The sequence below is a fragment of the Leptosomus discolor genome, chromosome 1 (assembly GCF_034619465.1).
Source record: "Leptosomus discolor isolate bLepDis1 chromosome 1, bLepDis1.hap2, whole genome shotgun sequence".
Classification (NCBI taxonomy): domain Eukaryota; kingdom Metazoa; phylum Chordata; class Aves; order Leptosomiformes; family Leptosomidae; genus Leptosomus; species Leptosomus discolor.
In genome coordinates, this window is record NC_141391.1 from 14,591,882 (window position 1) to 14,612,736 (window position 20,855).

The window sequence follows — 20,855 nt, forward strand, 5'->3', positions numbered from 1 at the left end:
TATAGAGCATAAAGGCATGATTGCAAGAAGATGGAAAAGGCTGTAGTGAGAAGAGTGATGGACAGGTAAGCTTGCATTAGCAAGGATGACTAGATAAAGTACGAGCTACGTAGCAAAGACAAAATGAAAGTAAAAGTGGTTGGATATCATAACATGCTGATGATGAGATAACGTATCAGGAAATACAAAACCAGTGTTTGGATAAAAGACAATATCCTCTGGTTCCATGTCATTTTGGAAAAGGGCAATTAAACAAACCAGGAGTCGAACCAGAGGTCAGTTGGTGATTGCCCTGATCCGTTTGGATGCTGAGAACGATCTTTCTAATTTTACATAAATATTACAGGACACTGTTATTTATGAGACAAATTAGCTGCTTAGAGTATTTTGGATAGTAAATACAACTAACGACCTTGTGTTCCAGCTGTTATAATTAGCAGATTCTTTACCCAGTACTGACTAATTGAGGAGAAATAATGGTATCATAGTCTGTTTTGATGAATAATTAAGACACTATAGAAAAGCTGTTCATAACAAATAACAGTGGAACAAGTCATCATTAAATAGCAGGAAATTGTTTAATAAGCTGGAATTAACAGTTAGGACAAGAAATTAAAGTGTTTTGGAAGGTCTCTGAGCCAATGACATAAAATCTACCTGAAGTTTATACTGCAAGAAATGGCACATTTCTAAGGCAATACATTACATCTGAGGATCTAGAGATGTACGCACTAAAAGATATTCAGAAATGCTTAGGAACAAGAAGAGCTTGTTTATTTTGTGCTAGTAAAAAAGGCTGTTTGGATAAGATGTTGTCTGCAAATCAGTGAAACTATTAGGGACAGTGAAGCGTTTTTAAAGGTAAAGAACACTGATGCTACATCTTCTTTTTAGCAAATAAAACACGCCAGCCGTTCTTTATCCTTGAAGCCAACTGGCCAAAAAGAGTTCACATCTGCAGACTTGAACACTGTTTCTGTCCAGACTGGCTGCATTTATACACCTCCTGGGAACCATGCCTGGCCAGGAACCAGCATATTCCTGGGCATATTTTGGGGCAGCACTAATTGGCCAGAGTCAATACTTCACCACGGATCATTTAATGATATGGACAACTGTACATCAATATTCAGGCTAGTGCCTTGTCTCTCTGTCCCTGTTTAGTTTACAAGTATAGACAAAGCCTATCAGCACAAGAATAAATATGAATTAGAAAACAGGTAGTATAGAGATAGGTGAGAATATAAAAGGAAATAGAAATAAGCTTCTGGAAGAAAGAGGGTACCCAACTGGTTTCAAGATGAGTTAGGTTTTTTATAAAGGTTTTTTTTTAATGATTGCCACAATAGGTCATTCAGAATCAGTTCTGTTAATTTCAGTATATATCTTCTTTAGGCACCTGATGAAATTATCTTCACAAAAATTGAAAGTTCTATAATTTTGATAAACAATAGTGAATACTGCTAAAAGCTTCTAGATATGGAATAGAGAGCCCTGAGCAGTACAAGGTAAAGCTTGAAGACTCTCAGTCTTGCTGTTTAAAACCTCCTGAGAGACACCAGATGCACTTCTGTAATACATACAAGATGTAATGATACTGCGCAGATGTTTTGTTCTTGCTTTGTATGGATTTGTATTAATTCACTGAGCCAATGGAGTAGTTATCCAAAAGGCGAAGGGCCATATAACAGCCTTTGCAATTTTCTTCCTTCATAATTTTAAGAAGTTTTGCATCAGGCCAGATAGTGGATGATGTGGTTTATTAATCAAGACATTGCAGAATGAAAGATGGTTCTGGTTAGGCCCGTCTCCCCTCACTTTTCACCCTGAGCCCTTATTCAAACAAACAAATAAATCACACTTTCCTTTTCATTTAGAGGAAGGAATACGCAATTACACACTTTTAAATACACCTTCCATGTCTTTAATTAAAATTCTACATCCATGAATTCATTTCATAGCTAAAGCTGAGCTTCTTGGGGTTTAGGTGAACCTGAAAATTAATAAATTGGCATATATTAGTTGTGAAATAATTTCCTGCTTCTACCAGCTGATCCATCTGGAGAGTTCAGTTAGAGTTGTCTCCACCGATTTTTTAAAGAATGAAATCACATCTTGACATGTAAGAATTTATTAAACAACCCTTTGATTAATGCCATTAGCCCCCATGGGAAGTCAGTTGTGTGATTGATATAGTAGGCACATCCCCTCCTCCTGTGCTGAGGATAACTCTGGCTGCCACATCACTTGGTGGAAATGAACCATTTATAAGGTGGCAATGCTTTTCTGAACTTTTAATCTAATAAAACCTGAATATTATTGGTCCACTAGTCCAACTTCTACTCACATGCCAATGTGAGCGAGCCATGTGTAAGTGACGTGCTGGTAAAGCCTTCATGGAATAAGGCAGCTCCTTAGGCCCATGTGATACTCCACTGTGTAATAATCTGCGTTATTCCATGGAGAAGGGAGAGTTGCAGCAGGATGTATACTGTGAACAAGTGTGCAGGAGAGCAGCGTTAGAGGAGTAGGCTTCAGAAGTTTTACGTGACAAGTAAGGATATTTCACCACTAAATAAAAGAGGTCCAGGGCAGAGGTCAGTACCGCAGTCCTGATCACTGCTTTACTGCTAGTTCATTTCCTCACTCTTCTAAGTTTTCTGTTTTAAAGTCCTCTGCAAAGACACTGGTAAGAGAGAAGGTGAAAACAGAAAGGACTCAAGGAAAAGTGAGAAGTCCAAGGGCCTGCCCAGGAAACAATCAATCATCTCATTTTTGGTGTTTTGGAAATCAGCCATCTTTTCCCTTTCTAGCACAAGATTCTGGAGGAAGTTTTATCCTGCAGGCTGCCATGCCACCAGAGATTTCATGGAGTCCCCACATCAGGAACATACATCAAGGCTGAGAGGTGAAGCTGAGCATAATGTCTCTTAGCTTTTCTCAGGAATGGAAACAGTTTACTGGAACGTCCTCTGATTTGGAAGATAGTCCCTGTGGCTATTTCCAACAAGGAAGCAGATGATACCATTCTTTACCTACAGGATGACACAAGAGGGACAAGTCCTCACAATTTTCCTTCTGATAGATCTCTTCTGTGGATTTTTCCACAGAAAGGAATTATCGGAGTCGTGGGTCCTGGCTGAAGTCCCAAAATCTCCACTATGTGGAACTGCCTGGAGTCATAATACAATTACCCAGGCTGAGGTTCTTAGTTCAAATGAAAGCACAGATTTTGAATTAGGGAAGTGCGTAAAAATCCCTTCTGGTGTCAAAATGAGAAATTAACAGATATTAAGTGATTGGATGAGGACTCCTGACTGAGGTTCTGTTCCACAAGACAGTTAAAACAACATAGGCCTTTGGACTTATTTTTTATGTTAATCATGCAGAAATCTTTAAGGATTAATATTTCAGAAAAAATAGATCAGTTTACGGTCATAGGGAGAACACAATGAGGGCTAACAACTAACTTTTCTTTTTCTTACTTTCCAGTACCAAAATTCAGGATTCCCTCTCTGAACATTAGATCAATGCAATAAGTGTTAACTCCTTGTCCTACTTTATTATAGCCATCCCAAAGACCTACAGATTGAACATGTTTCCTTAAAGTGTGGTTGCAGCACATGCAAAGAAAATGTTTCACGGACATTGCACACAGCCATTTGAGAACTTGCTGTGCTATATCTTTAATTCAATCAGGGAATATTAAAGGGGCCATTAAAGACATTGGGCCCTTTTTTTTCAAGCAGTATGACCTCAGGCAGACACCTATAGGTTTAGCATAATGCCAAGACACTAACAAAAGAGTATGATTATAATATCAGTGACCATTATAGGAAAACCTAATGAACCTGTCAAACTTATCATTAGTTTTAGACACACAGAATGAAGCATGTCATTGGAGTGAACCATGGACTGTATTATATCATCAGAAATTATATGGTCCTCATCTTATCTGAATCAATAAAAAATGCTATTTAGTCTCCATAAACTTTCAGACAGTCACAATACACTTTATTCCTAAATATATAATTTTTGTTCTTTCAGCGAATGCTTACATTTTCAATGTCTAATATCAGTGAAACTGCAGTGAATAATTTCTGGATATGTAAGAAATGCATTTTCTTCACATAAAAAAATCCAAACTGTTACTACTCCATTTGTTGAAAACCATTTCAAAAATATCAGAAAATTTGCTGTGTTTCTATTCTGAGCAATACATAAACCACCCCTAGTGAATGCTATGAAGAGGAAATGATTTCTACATTTATAGAAAGTGTAAAGGCTGCCAACTGACATTTTGTGTACATCTCAAATAATTTATCCCACTGCAATCTTTTCTGACAACAAGGTAATTGCTTCAATAATGCAAAAAAAATAGAAAATAGCTTTTGCTACACAAATCTTGGTAGTACATAGAATAGAAAGCAGGGTGTCATTATCAAACAAAAAATCATATTATGAGGAATATATTTCTTCATAGCACAATTCTTTCAGTATTGAATTCAGAAGACCATTTCACATATTCCTGGAGATATTTTTTTTATTTGTTACCTGAAAAGCTCCATGCATATTTTATACTTACTACTAATACTTGTTGGTGAACACCATTTTGTGCATCACATCAGAACTGCTTCTTTTCCTTAGAAGTAAATAAAAAAGAAGATCAAAAAGACCTGCAAACATTAAAAATCTGACATCAAAAAGTGCAAAAAATTCATACAAGCCATGTCAGAGGAAAAGTGTAGGGCAGCAGTGCCAGAACAATGCCTGCAATACGATCAGAGAAAGGAGAGTAGCTAATGAGTCAAGACTGATATTAGACATCTTACTAAGGCAGTTTGATCACTGAGAAAAACATATCATTTTAACTCAGGCTGTTCTGTAAGGAAACTCATTTTCTGTAGCCCTATTAAATGGACCCCCCAAAAAAATTTTTTTAGAAAGCTCTTTGATGTGCCTCGCTATAACATAAAAGCCAAGACCTCTGCCTGCCCTTCAAGAACAGATCAACACATTAGAAATGTAATGAGGAACATTAGGCCAAGGAGGAAATAGCAGGCTCTGTGACTGCAGGGGAATGCAAATTCACCTTTTTGCTGAGCAAGTGAACTATACCAGAATGGTGGAGAAATACTGCTACTGTGTGCTTCGCTGTCTGTGCTCAAGCCTTGTCTCCACAACTGTGGCAACTCTGTTGGTCAGGTCTAATATGCAAAGCATCCTGCAGCCCTAAGCCTCCAGTGTGCACCTCATACCAGAGATAAGATTTCATGCCCCGAACACTGGTGCCTGTGACTTCAAGGACGTAATGGCAGAGGTCTAAAAATTTATTTTATGTAGCATTTCACTACCACTCTGGTTACCACTTCTTACTCGATATAATCCTGGAGCAGGACTGACTGAGCACTCTAGCAAGGTATTGCTACTCCTGAGCTGACAGAACGGCACTAAAAATCTAGGAAGAGAATTAATGCTCTATTTACCGCCGAAGTTAAGCTGTTAGGCTGATCAAGTGCTATGCAAGGGGTGTATGGGGGGGGGGGGGGGGGGGGGATTCACAAATACTAGAGTTTTTTTAAAAAAATCATAGGCAAGAGATTCTGTCACAGTTTGCTGCACCCATCATCAGCGATGAGAAATTGATGTAGCACGACACAACTAAAGAAATACAACAATAATAATCTCTTCATCTTATTCAGTTTTTCATGTTCCCCATAAGTGTCACACTTTCTTGTGAGTGTTAAGGTAGAATAAAGGAAGTAAATGACAGTTTCAGATACAGTGTTTTTGATAAATACAAGCTGTTGCAGTGGAGGTTTATTGTTTCAATTTTTCTTAATACAGAACCCACTGCTGCTCCCATCGATGTCAAAGCTACAAGTTTGTCTGTATCCGAGATTCTTGTTGCGTGGAAACATATTAAAGAAAGCCTAGGAAGACCACAGGGATTTGAGGTATGAACAGAGAATATCATAATGACAAGCCTTGTTGCTTTTGCTCGCATTGCATTCTGTTACCACGTGCGGTAGTGAAACTTCAATAGAAATTATGCTCAGTTTAGCATACATATGACTAGCTGTAGAACAACGGTCACAGCTGTAGCACCAGAACATCTTTTATTTGTTTGTGCTTGACAACTGTTCAACACCAGTTCTTACAACATCTCTTTGACACTTCAAAAAGAGCTGAAAGAACTGCAAGTGACCCAGCATGCCTCTTTCACAGGCCAGGGAAAATTAGGTATTGGCTGTTTCCAGCTCTAAGTGACCAGTTCAAACTTGTTATTTACTGAGAGCAATCAAGAGACTGAAAGCAAAGAGCCTCTGCCATCCATGGGCTCTGATCCTGCAGTGGGCGGGGGACATCTGCTGGGCAGATTATAAAAGGTCGGATGTCAGGAGGGGAAGCAGCAGCTGCACAGTCCACAAATAAAGCTCTGCTTAGAAACTTGGGAAGGAGAACCGGCCCTGGCAACAGACTTGCTCACACTTTTGGATCCAGTTGTAGCTGTGGATCCAGTTTACAATCCAAACTTCCGGGAACAGATCAGATCTAGGACTAAACCCATCCTCTGGGGCCACCACAACCCATCCTGACCTTGTGGCTTAGTCAATGCTGCTCCTCATGAAATAGCTCAGCTAGACTCAATTTACTGATTTTGGAGTGCAGGTTATTTGATGTGCTTTAGTCCTTTAGAGAGTGCTGACTCCTTCCTGATTCTCTACAGTAACAATGCAAAGCAGGTAAACATGTAGATCTGACGCAGATACCAATCATATAGATGTCTAAAGACATCTTGTGACCTACTAACACAGAGTGTCTCCCTGGCAGCATGTCTGGACAAGACCTAGGGGCTGGTGACCATCACTGATGGCCTTAGGAAGGAAGTGTAAGTGCCCAGGCAGCACCAGAGCCACCACACTCCCCAGCACATCCTCAGGCTGGACAACCAGGACCAGGAAAGCATATTTGTCCCACAGCTTAGATACAGCTATTTAGCACTTTTCTACCTGATTGCTGTAGCTTCTTGATACTTAAATAATCCCATATTGCTATCCAGCACAATCCAAACAGGCTGTGACAATGGCATGTCCCCCATTTGTCCAGGTATCTTTCCCATATATGTCTCCATGCTGAACTATGCAAAACCTCTGTCAGTTCTCTCTCATTGTACTTTATCCTCACTCCTTACTTACATTAAACATGTTTTCACTCCTTCGCACATGTCTTGCTTTGTGCAGCAAAAGTGATATCTAACCATTTTACCTTTAGAACTGCTATACATAAAGAGAAAAAAACTGTAACTGATAGAGGTGATATTCACCTCGCAAATGTTACCCCTCTCCATGTTGAAGTGTTCCACTTGCTTCTAACCTTTGTCCAGTTTCCAGGACAGTCTTTTATCCTCTGAAATAATTTACTTTCTGCAACCGGTCTTTTTCTCTTCAGAAAGGTGGCTGTTTTGTTACTGCCTTTTAGATACCGCAACGTCTTTTGAATTACAACTACTATCTTTACTCTTATCCTTATTCGTTATTTCCATCGATCACATTGATATTCAAAATGTTCTATGAACTTTGTTTTAAATAAAAAATGTATTTTCTTTCTAAAATTGAAAATTATTTCACTGGAAACTTAGTCTTTCATAACTTGGACGTATTTTGTGTTTACCTGCTTGTCACATAACCTTAGCCCTACAGATATGTCCTAGCAATAGATGGCTGATACAGGTAGGACAATAGGCTCTGTTTGTATCAGAGGTGGTATTCCTGACTTGGAAAGTGTTTAGACCTTCAGAGTTCAGCATACTTTGACCCCGACAGTAGCACTCACCTGCTCTATGTCTCTCATAACTTCTTAGGAATTAATTTGGAAATTTTTATTGATATAGAAAGGGTTGTTCAACATTGAACCTTATTAATAATTTGGCTCCTCACTGTGATGTACACCAGTTTTAGGATTTTAGTGTGAAAACTACAGACTAATAATTTCAAGCCAGGGACCTGCAATTGACAGAACAACAAAAAAATAAATATAAAAATAATTCACTGCTGCTTTCTACCTTGTCTCATGAAGGAGTTAGACTTCTGAAGTACTACTTTTATCTGGGGAAAGGAGAATGTTTCCCCCCCTGCTTTTCCATCTTTGTTCATTTAGCTAGAATTTCTCTGCCTGCTTTTTGACAGATGAATATTTTGGGGAGTAGTTTGCTCTTTTCTGTCTTCATTCCCAGGAGGAATTATGATCAGAGCAGCCCTTGATCAATAAACAGAAGAGTAAATCCTGCTTTCCTGCATAATTCATCAGGACAGAATACAATCTGAGGACAGTATTACTAGGTCTTTTCAGTTCCATCTTTGGGAAGGATTTCATCAAAAAGGAGATAATGACTTACAGGATCATTATAGTGAGTCATAGAATCATAGACCAGTTTTGATTGGAAGAGACCTTCAAGATCATTGAGTCCAACCTTTGTCCTAGCTCTATCAACAGCAGTAAACCATGTCCCTAAGTAAAACATCTACCCGTCTCTTTAAACACCTCCAGGGATGGTGACTGCACCACCTCCCTGGGCAGCCTCTTTCAATGCCTGACAACCCTTTCAGTAAAGAAATTCTTCCTAATATCCAGCCTGAACCTCCCCTGGTGCAGCTTAAGGCCATTTCCTCAGTGCATCACAGTATTCACTTAGGAACACTAAGTCCACATTTTCAGCCCAGTTTTGCTAACATATTGACAGTTTCTCTTTAAAGCATCCCCTCAGTGCAAAAAGGAAGCACTCTGTATAGCAAGACAATGGGGGCTAAAATCTGCCCCCCCCCCAAAAAAAAAAAACAAAACACAAACAACAAAGAAAACCAAGAGAAGTACAGAGCAGCTTTATGCTTTCCATATGATTAACTTTCTTTAGCTTCTGTGAACACTATTTTAATTCTGAAATTTTTATCATATGTAGTAACATGTAGAACACAGGCTGTAGTACTCCCTTAATTCCCAAATAGCGAATAGCTAATGTACAGACATGCAGTGACTTTAATAAAAAAGATGAATGATTTATCTTTTTTTTAGCAACTATTTCCTAATGTAGAATTATTGTGGACCTCAAGTAAGATGTTGCCTTCAATTCAAATTGAATGAAAAATAATCTGACTAGCCACCCTGTTTCCGTGTCTCAATTTGTATTCTGCCTGTGGTCACCACAGCAGTGACAACCACCTGCATGGTCTTCACATTTCCTGGCCTTTTAGCAACAGCATTATAAAAGGGTGGGCTATTTTTTTTTTAGCATTTGAATCAACAGCTCTAATCAACAGAAGTGACAGAATATTTACTACATATGGACAAGTTTGCAGTGAACCACTTTCACCCCGTCCCTGCTTGCACTTTGTACTAAGGAGCAATGAAAGGCAAAGTAACTTGTCCAATTTCACATTGTCATCCCTGAAAGGCAGTGTTAACTGTTATGCCACATGAGTTTTTATGCAAGGTTTGCTGTACTCATTTGCATCTTCCAAAGCACATATTATTCCTGACTTCAGTACAGGTTTGTCAGCTGTCCGCCTGACCTTACTAAATATACACCAGTTACACTCCAATAAAGTAGAAGTAGCTTGAAAACTTTGTCAGAATGGCAGAAAAATATAGTGTGTGGTTCATGCTTATTGTTTAGAATCCATAACCTGAAGGTTATAAAATCTATTTCAGCCCTAGGCAATATTTTCTTTGTCACTCACTACCGGTAGTGAAGGGAAAGAGAAAGAATTACTGGCTGGAAGAAAAGATATTTTTGTTTTCTTTCTTCTTTTCCAGAAAACCAAGGCTAATACTTAAGTATAGATCACAAAGCTCATGTCTTTTTCATTGGAATTCCCCTAAGAGATAGGAGCTTGACTAACCTAATCAAAAGATCAACTTGCAACAAAAAACTATAAAAAGTAGAAAATCTCAAATGCCATTTTCAGAGAAGATTACCTGACATAATAACTTGGTTATACCATATTTTGGCTTTTGAAAGAGAAATATTCAAGTTTTTGCTATTTCCTAGATGTACTTTATCTGTTTTTACAGTGGAACAGAAAATTATGTCTACATGGTATTGGAATTTTACTTTTTTTAATTTAGTGGAGTATACCTTGAAGTAATTTAGAAAGAATGTATAGATGTTTCTAACAGAAGCTGTTAAAGCAAGACGGAGAAAAGAACTGATGTTTTCCACTTTTGGAATTAATTTTGCCAAGCACAAAATTAGCAATTGAATAGTTTGATATATGAGTCAATTTTGCCTACAAAGTTACTCATATGCTAATTCAAATCCCTCTAAAATCCTGGAGACTATGAGCAGGAGTTTATAGCAAAGCAGTCCTACTGTTTTTCAAGTCGGTAAGGTATGGACGACAACCTAGATCTCTCATGAGGCCCTCAAGATAGCCATACCTTTTGCAATGTCTGTATCATTAATAGCTTGTTACAAGACTACAGGCTTTCTATTACTTAAAATCACAAACCTGCATAATTATTGATTTTTCATAAGAAAATAGGACTAGATATTTGATGATAGTCCTCAAGGTTGAGGTACAATATCAGTTTCCATCCCATGTGTGTACATGACTATATGGGAGAAGAGAGTACCTGAGGAAAGAGGTGGAGAATGCAAGCTACTCCAGAGAAGACCACACAACCTAGAAGTACTGAACAGTGTTTTCTTTCTTCTATTCAGTCAGCAACTGTTTTGGTGATAGGGAAGGAACTGAGGTTAATTGACCTTCTTGCAGGAACCTCTCATCTTGTTCTGAAGGACAGTCACACCAATGTCTTGAGATGATACAAAAAGCACTTCTTCTCCTGCCCTAAGTGTTGCACTAAAATTTTCATTACTTCCATGTGCCAGTTCAAGGCATTGATAGATTTTCTGATAATGGTATTTAAAATAGTTTTGTGAAATCTGAATCATGCTCTTTTTTTTTCGGGGCTACCAGCAGTTCTTTCAGCTCACTGCTCTTTCTCCCCTAGCACTTTCTGTACTCTGAGATCTCTTCGAGTTCATTTCCAGCTGTGTTAGTACTGTTGTTCTTGGTAAATACTCAATCAGAGAGCCCAGAAACATTTGTATGTTTTGCCCCCTTCAATTCATCCTACCTAATCTAGGGTCTTACTTGATATGCCTAATTTGTAGCTTTATTTCTCTGTGGTCAACAGAAAGAGTACCCACACAATAACTCTGACTTTATTGAATTTAGAGAAGAGGGCCTGCAATTAGATCAGATTAATTTTTATGTATGCACACCCTAGAAACCAATTTGGGAAAAAAGAGTGGCCTGTAAGTACAAAAGGTGGAAAAATTTTAGACGGAAAAAAATTTTAGTGTGATGATTTACTTTTGATGATTACTTAACGCAAGATCAGGACAAAGGAGGTTGCATGTTCCTGCATCTCCTCTATTCAGCTGTTTAAATATCATTATTGCTTTCTCTCCAGCTCAAAGATATGAGTTTCTGGGAATCAGATATCAAAGCTTTCTGTTCTTTGTCTAAATGAAAAACAACATAAAGAGCAGCAAAAATTTCAAACCTCACAAACAATAATGTATTAAACAGACCAAATGCTTCCCGCCCCCCCCCCCCCCGCTTTTTCTTTCATTTTTCAAATATGGGCTTCACTTTTGTGATTTATGCTTCATGCTATATCAATATTCGAAGTTAACATTAATGAAAATCTATTCCAAGTGTGATAAATCCCTTCCGAGCAGTATAAATTAAGGTTACAGAAAATAACAAGATTTTTTAAAAGACCCAAATCCATAGAAGTATGAATAAACAAACCCTATGTTCTAAGAAATATGTCCAGCACTTGTAAACAAAACATCAGCAGTATCTTCATTTTGGTTCAAACCAATGTAAGTTCCCTCATCATCGACCTCGGTCAACAATCATTGGACTTCTCTTTTTTATAATCCCTTTTTCCTTTAGTTCATTTGACCATCAACAAATGGATGTGCGTGTTACAAAAGAAAGAGAAAAGCATATTTTGAGTGCGAAGTCCAAACTCACATGCCAAAACTTCAAGGGGAATTTTAAAAGCAGGGACCAAACACTTAAGGGCTTTGAAATACAGGAGAATCTGAAAAAGAAGCATTGCCAAATTGTATTTCATGCTTTTGGTGCTTAATATAGTATATTCATTCTCCCAAGAATACAGCTTTGACAAGGTGAAACACCTTTGCCATGTGGTGCAGCAGAACTGATAAGGAACTTGCCATGGTTATTTTTGCAATCTTAACATGTGCAACATATAATTAGTATCCAAACTGATAATGCCATATAAGCAGTGGTGGAGAGCAATTCCAAACACCTGAAAAATATCAAAAGAGCTGAGTAGTCCTAACACAAATATTTGGAAAATCAGGTTTTCACAACCTCTTTATACTAAAAAAAAAGCTTCAGTGCAAAAGCTTGTACATTGCATGCACATGACACATTGTGTGCCCTGTGAATAAACAATGAGACATATTGAGCCACTTATACTTTTGCTCCTGGCTTTCTAAAACCAGGATTTCACTACTTCAGTTGCATTTCCACCCGTGCTACTGTCCACCTGTGTAACCTTGAGCAAATCACTTTTCCTTTCTGACCATTTCCCTGTTAGAGGCTCAGCAGACTTCACTAACTGGATGATAGGGTCTCCAGGACACGTGCTGTCTCTCACTACCTGTTCGTACAGTGCTTAATACTATCTGCATTCCTCACCGTAGTGTCAAGTTTCTAAAGACGCATTGCAAGTAAAATTAAAGCAATATGACTGCCCAAAGATAATAAGCATTGGAGCTTCAATCCTAGTGTGTGAATGAACGGTTGTTGAATCTTTTTTCCTTCCAGGAAAGATGTGACTAGATGTTACTTCAGATATCAATAGGGTTGGTCAAGCATTCAGTTAGCAAAATACCTCAGTGAATCACACTTATTTCAACAACAAGTGGTGACCACAGCTAGCTTTGCTATCTGAGCTGCAATTAACTTAAGAATTAAAACAGCATTTTAACACAAGATAATGCAGGCACATAAAAAAAGACATTTATACAAATTTTACAACTGAAAGAGTAGACTGAGTTGGCACAAACTGATACACCATTGTTCAAAGTTAACAGAGACACTTTACTCAAGTGAAGATATGACCTCAAATGCATATTTTTGCAGCTAGGTCTTTCTAGATTTTTCTTGGTTTTTTTAGTTCGCCATTTTCTGGGATACGTTCACAAGAGTGCTGTATTGTCCACGACCTTTTTCTCAGAGGAAAAATTATCCAGATATAATATGAATAACTTATTATGAAATAACCAACTTCACAGAAAAGGTCAAAATGTGGAATAAATGCAAGCAGATCTCAGCATGAATAACAGTAAGCTGAATACAGGTCTTCGAATGGCGCATTAGTGACATCTCCTGTTAGGGAAAATAGAGCCCCACAAGAATTACCTTACTTGTGTAGGTCACGTAGATAAATTAAAAAGAGACAGTACTGCTTTTTTCCAGTTATGCCTTGGTCCCTGAGGAAAGAGAGTAGTCAAATTCTTAGCTCAGCTCTATAACCTCTTTGAGATTATGATAAACTCAGTGCAGATACCAGAAACATGGACTAAGAACCACCAAAGATCATTTAGGGATTTTATGTCTGAAAAGGAAGGGCTTACACATGTTATCAAAATTTCATTTACCAGAAAGTAAATGCAATCAAAATTTCATTTACCTTTCTATCCAAGAATAAAAACTGAATCCACTCCCTTTTTCTCCTTCAAATCAGATTTTCCAGATGAATGAAAGATTTCTTTCGCTATTCTGTCATTTCCTATTCATTACGCTGATAAGAAATCTCATGGCTCTGAGTTGCACAGGGCCAGGAGGGGAACATTGCTCACAACACTTCTTAACTGATGTGGTCAGAGCTTTCCAGGGTGAAGGCTGATACTCTGGTGAAGATGAGCTCTCCTTTAATTCTCTGAAATACTTCTGACTCCCTGACAATTTCATCCTCTGCTCTTCTATCTTGTAGTTACTTCTCATGCCGGTATACAGCAATTCAATGTGCTTCAGGTAATACCTTCAGCTGATGTTCTAGTCTTGCCATTTAGAGAAGGAAGCATTGCTTGGCTTTAAGGTTAGGCTGCAAATCCCATGTGTTTAAAGGGCCTGACTATAGGACAAAAGGCAGAAACGGTAAAAAGACCTTCCACAGGATAACAAGTATGAGCATCTGGAAGCACAAGCTTCCCAGATGCCTATATTAATCTTTCATTTGGTTGCTTGTTGGCAGGTTGATTACTGGAAGGACATGGAGCAGGAAGAAGCAGCAGAAAAGGTCAAAACTGAGGGAAACGAGTCATCCATCCTCCTGACAGGATTAGAAGGAAACACATTATATCACCTAACGGTGAGGGCGTACAACGCTGCAGGGTATGGACCACCTAGCACAACTGTGCGTGCAGCAACCAAGAAGTCCCGTAAGTGATCTTAGTGCCTTTACTCAAAGGGAGAAGTCAGAGAGCAACCTCTGCCCTCTTGGGCTTTCCTTTAATAAGAGTGTATAATAATCAGGGATCATGTATGGTTTTGATTCATGGCTTTGCTTTGATATTTAGACATTAATTCTTTGGACTTTGCATTCATAACAAAGGTTATCTTCATAGAAAAGAAGGCATTTTTGACAAAGAACAGAGAGAAAGTAGTTCAAGTTCAGAAGCTCAGTGGAGCTTATGGGGTGGGCTGAGTAAATAGACTGCAACCTATTAAATGACAATTCTGGTGAAAAAAAAAAAAAAAAAAATCTTTAAAAATTTCAGCCAGATTTGGGAGTTTGCTAACACAAGTTGTAAATGTCATGAAAGATTGAAATACATTTATTTTTATTTTAAAGAAACAATCTCTAAATTACATTTATGTACATGTTATTTTTTTCTCCCTAGCTCCCAGCCAAGCACCAAGCAATATTATATGGATACAGGATGGCTCTCATGTGTCTCTTGGGTGGGAGCCAGTCAGACCTCTAGCTAATGAATCTGACGTAATGGGATACAAGGTCAGTGCTTCCGCTTCCTTTCTTACCTTTCCCTCTTCCTTGTGGGATTTTTTTTCCTTTCTTGTTTTTCTGTGTAAATAAAGTGGGCTATACAGACTGTCTGCAATCAGTTTGCACCATGAAAAGCAATAAATAAAATTGAAAAGAGCTAAATGTCCCAACATTTTCTGTGTTGTGATTTTCAATTACTTATTATAAACTAAGTAAGCTCTATCTGAGGGGATCAGTTCATCATATGTGACTCAGAAGTGGCTACTAATAAGACCAGGCTGCAACAGAATTCCTACTAACACTTCAATTTAACTGTATTTGCAGTAGGATTTAGAGAAATGCAGAATGAAGCATCTTAAAATTACATTAAAACTAATATTTTTATGGAGCAGAAACACAAATACTTCGGTTTGTTTTGTGATCATGTTGATGACATTCAACAACCAGTGATGGTAACATCTGGCACTTGAAGTTTTGAAGTTTTAAAGAGTAAAATCCATATTAACTCTTAAATAACAGTCATAAAAAGCAGTGGAATTCACTGCAACCTTTCGAATCAAAGCAGAATGATTTCAATGTTTTTACACAGGTGTAGGGTTTTTTTTGGAAGCATACAAACTGATATTCCCTCTGATAAATCAGGAAATATCACCAAGAATGTGTGAAATGGTTCAAATAAACCAGAAACTGCTCTAACCTTTGCCAGAACAGCTGAGATTCTGAAAAAGTTAAGCTGACCACTTTGGTTTTTTACACTTCTCTGACCTTTTCAGTTTTGTCTGGGAACAGAAACTCTTACACAGAAGTACCAGAAAGACAGCTATGTACTCTCTTTCCTCCCACCCACCACAAGCTTGTATTGAGTTTCACAGGAGATGCAGGGACAGATCTGAGCTATTCTCAGTTGACTTAGCTAGCTAAGGTAAACACAGTAAGGACATTATTTAGGCCATTTTCTTTACATTTGAAGTTGGGTTCTTGAGCCAAAAATGTGAATATCTACATGAATTTGGGGATGAGAATTTGAAGCAAATGGTAACCAAAATGCATTTTAAGACATTTCGGAGGAAAAAAATGTGTAACACCTAACACTGTAGAGGACAAATCCTGTATCTTCACTCTGGATCATAATTAATGTCCTTTCACATTCATTAATTGCTAATATACTCTGCAATTAATGTTTTGAAGCCAATGGGGGGAGGGGAGAGTAAAATCAAATGAGTTTTCAGATGTAATGTCAAGATATCCTTAATGAAAGCATGATACAGTTAACATTTCAGCAACTGTGTTACCTACACAAAATGTCTGGTATATAACTCGAATGACCACTATGACCACTATCTTCTTCATTGATCACAGGTATTACTTAGGCAAGAAGGCCAGAGCAACAGTCAAGTTATAGAAACACAGAAAACCTCTGCAGTGGTACTTCTTCCTGATGTTGGTGTCTACATCATTGAGGTCTGTGCAGTCAGTGAAGGAGGGGATGGGACTGCGAGTCCCCAGATCAGAGTTCCATCTTTTTCAGGTAAGGTTACACTTATATTTTGAAGTGGTGATTACAGCAATGCTCATTAACTCTATTGTTCTCTATCTGAAAAAAAAAAAAGTTCTCACAATTCTCTAGCTTTTAGATAAAATTGTTAATCAGAGCCTTCAGTTCGATGCTGAAGCAAAGGTAACTAGTGCCATTTCATAGAATCATAGAATCATAGAACGGTTTGAGTTGGAAGGGACCTTAAAGAACATTTAGTTCCATCCCCCATGCCATGGGGCAGGTTGCTCAAAGTCCCATCCAACCTGGTCTTGAACACTTCCAGGAAGGGGGCATCCACAACTTCACTCAGCAACCTGCTCCAGGGTTTCACCACCCTGACATTGAAGAACTTCTTCTGTACATCTAATCTACATCTAACCTCTTTCAGTTTAAAGCCATTACCCCTTTTCCCATCACTACATGCCCTTGTAAAAAGTACCTCTCCAGCTTTCTTGTAGGCCCCCTTTAAGTATGGAAGGCTGCTCTAAGGTCTCCCCTGAGACTTCTCCAGGCTGAACAACCCCAACTCTCTCAGTCTGTCCTCATAGGGGAAGTGCTCGAGTCCTCTGATTATTTTCATGGCCTTCCTCTGTACTCACTCCAAAATGTCCTCATCTTTCTTACATGGGGGCCATAGAGCTGGACCCAGTACTCTGAGTGGAATCTCGTCAGAGCAGAGTAGAAGGGGAGAACCATCTCCCTCGACCTGTTGGCCACACTTCTTTTGATGCAGCCCAGGATATGTTTGGTGCACATTGCCAGGTCATGTTGAGTTTCTTGTCAGCAAACACCCCCAAGTCCTTCTCCCTAGGACTGCTCTCAATCCATTCTCCGCCTAGCCTGTATCTGTGCTTGGTATTGCCCTGACCCAGATGCAGGACATTGCGCTTGGCCTTATTGAACTTCATCAGGTTTGTATGGGCGCACCTCTCAAGCCTGTCAAGGTGCCTCTGGATGGCATCCTTTCCCTCCAACGGGTCGACCACACCACACAGCTTGTCAACAAACTTGCTGAGGGTGCACTCAATCTCACTGTCCATGTCACCAATAAAGATGTTAAACAGCACCGACAAAGATGTTACAGATGCTTTGAGATGCTCAAGAGTATCTGAGGCATTCATGTGAGGCTGATGAACAAAGCAGAGGATTTACAGGAAACCTCTCCCTTTCTACAATAAATCTGGAAAACTAATTGAGCTGTAGACGTCTACATATGCACTAGGTGTTTCAAATAGCATTATACTCAGCTGAGATGTAATCCATACAGACCAATAGTGGAGCCTAGACAGCAGTTCAGCTGATCTCAATTTAAATATTCAGACATCAGCACATAAGTACATTTGAGATATCCTAAGGTATCCCAAACACTTGCACGGAGCTGGTAGATCTGATGTGAGTCTTAGAGGATATGCACGTCATTCTGGACCACCAGCCAGAAGTGTACTATCGAGTACAGCTAAAATGGCATGCATTTAGATAGCTGAACCCTGTGTATGTGCCTGCTTCAGAATAAGCTGAATTTCCCTGTAGGTTCCATTGACTCCCTAGAGTAGATATTACTTTATTAAATTATTAATTTACTACAGTATTAATGTGTTATAATGAAGTAAATTCTGATGTCTAGCTTCTATTTCCTTAGTTACTGCAATATGTTGAAAGTGTTTAAAGTATCAATATTACACAGGTAAGAAAGGAATGGAAGGTTTAGTGGCAAGAACAACCAGAAAATAACATTGCCTTTTGCCTAAACACGAGGCATCTTAATTCTAACTTTCTGCTAGCACTGTACAATGCTACGAAATACTGGGTTTTAGTCCTTAAGGAGTGCTATCCAAAAGGTCTGAGACTGAAACTTTAATCTAGACTTAAAATTTCATCTCTGCAGTGTTATCATCAGAATGCAGAAGACATCAACCCCTACTCCATGGAATACTTGTTTCATGTGACTTTTGAGACATAACTCTAGGCCACAAAATCTTTCATTCGCTCTAATCTGATATTTTTGACTAGACTGCACAACAGATCAGTTCCACTTAGGACAACTGTGGTCCAAAGAAACCCAGTCTGGTTCCCTTCCCATCCTGTAATCTGTTGCCACCACCAGACCATAGCACATTTCCCCTTAGCATGACTATTTAAGGGACTACTGTGATCTAAAACCACCACTGGGCCACTGGGCAAAAGACCACTTTTTCCTCTGGACAAGGATCAAGGGCTAGTTTCATTCCTCATTCCAGTAAGAACATTTGTGATTGTACCTAAATGTACTGAGAACTGTTTTCATGATTTGTTCCTTAATGACTTTGTTTTTCATTTCAGGAGGGAAAGTAACAAGTGCTCAATCCACCTTACATGTGTTGTCCACTTCCTCGTCCTCTGTAACATTGCTTTTGGCATTGATGGTTCCTTCAACCTCATGGTGAAGACTGCAGACTTTGTTGTTGTTGTTAGTTGTTTCCTTTAGCTTGATGACACCAAGGGATGGAGTTTTATGTACATGGAGAAATCAGAAAACCAAGCTAATGCTTAAAGACCCATAGAAATGCCTGTGGTAAACTTAGAGGAGTGTTGGAGACATGGTCAATAATTCATCAGGTTTTTTTCTCTTCTTTATTTGTAAAGTCCTCTGGAGAGGGGACACTTCTTGGCCCAAAAATATGCAGATTGTATGTAATAAACTTTTGTAAGCAAAGGTAATTTATGTCAAATGTACTTTACTTTTTTAATATGTTTGATTTTGGTGACCCCAGTCATGTATCATTAGGTGTTTAAACAGTGGTGTCTAGTACAGTACATCTGTTTGGTTTGGAAAAAAAATCCTTTTTTAAATATAGAACAAAGTTTGATACAGCTTTGTTGAATACTTTTCTTGCACCCCCTAGGACTGGTTGTTCCTACTGACAAAAGAGAAAAATATAGTTTAGGTACACAGCCCACTGCAAAAGTACAGAGAATTTGTTCTGAAAATATATGAATATGTATTTAATTAGCAAAAAGAATTGTCAATACAATACTAGACAGCACATTCAGAAAGTAGCAAAATGGAGCAGAGAAGCCATTTATTTTATTGCAAGGTAAACAGAAAATTATTAAACACAAACTTAAAACGAATCAGGTTTGGTTTTTATCAAATACCACATGATTTAATGTCAAATGAATCAAATATTTATTTTCAATAGCAAATTTAAAAGTCAATTCCTAATGTATATGACAATTAAAAATCCACTGGACATTTAAACACGATACACACTAGGCTGCTAAGTGGACAAATTAAGCAAAGGACAGAGATAAAACTACTTTTTCCAATCACTTCTCAGTTGTAACGTTTTCTCCTTTGGGTCCAGTTTTTACTAACATTCTCTGCTTTATACATTTGGTAATCAAGTTGAAGTATATATGAAAGCATATTATGGAGAGAACACTAATATTTTTTGGAATGTAATTATTCACATACATACAGACTCCAGTAGGATATATTCTGGAGAATGCCGTGTCTGAAAAAAATATACTTGGATAAGTGCTACTGAGCATCATTATAGTTATTTAGCTAATTGGCTCTATTTCTATAGCTCACTAGAGATTATTCTTGTAGGGACTGTGTACTACCAGTTTTAATCCCCACTTTTTTCTGTGTCAAAAAATTTTTCACTCAATAGACAATTTGGAGAATTTTTCTACATTGGAAGGCCTTTCCACATACTGGCAACCTGAATCAAAATTATCTCCAGGGTATATGGTGTGCGTGTTTCCACGATTATGGTGTGCACAGTATTATGAGGGAGGATGTTTTACTACCATACATCTAGGAATTGTGCCTAGGATGAACATACCCTTGCCTGGGAAAAATCAAGTAAAAAGACTTTATCAGGCAAGTCCTAATAGCATAGTTCTTCTAGCTGTCCAACCTTCTAAAAGTTTTGATTCAAATCTATTTTGGTTGACAGGTTCTGGGTCTAAAATTTTATTATTTTGCCAGCTCACTAGCAAAATAATACTTGGCATTTAAGTAGTACACTCTAACTGTGCCCTTTCTTAGCAACTTTAAAACAGTAGCCAAGAAAGCACGACACAGTTCAAGTGCTTGGTAGGTAAAAAGTTAACTGATGACTGATTTTTTTTTTGTTTGAATATTTTATCAGTAAAATTTTTCAGAGATGGTTAATCTCAAATCTTTATTACCCATTAATATTTTGAATAATTGTTTAAAAAATATGCTTTAAATTTCCTTAGTCACCATGTTGCTAGGAAAACAAAGGCA

At 38.2% G+C, this 20,855-nt stretch overlaps 1 protein-coding gene across 1 annotated transcript in view; it reads left to right on the forward strand.

The window, feature by feature from the left end:
• Nucleotides 1-19,020, forward strand: part of CNTN5 (contactin 5) — a 264,199-nt gene extending 245,179 nt beyond the window's left edge. The window contains exons 18-22 of the mRNA XM_086481748.1: nt 5,848-5,957; nt 14,308-14,494; nt 14,957-15,069; nt 16,420-16,588; nt 18,917-19,020. Of these exons, the coding sequence (XP_086337874.1) occupies nt 5,848-5,957; nt 14,308-14,494; nt 14,957-15,069; nt 16,420-16,588; nt 18,917-19,020 (683 nt within the window). The remainder of the gene's footprint in view (nt 1-5,847; nt 5,958-14,307; nt 14,495-14,956; nt 15,070-16,419; nt 16,589-18,916) is intronic.
• Nucleotides 19,021-20,855: the final 1,835 nt, after the last annotated feature.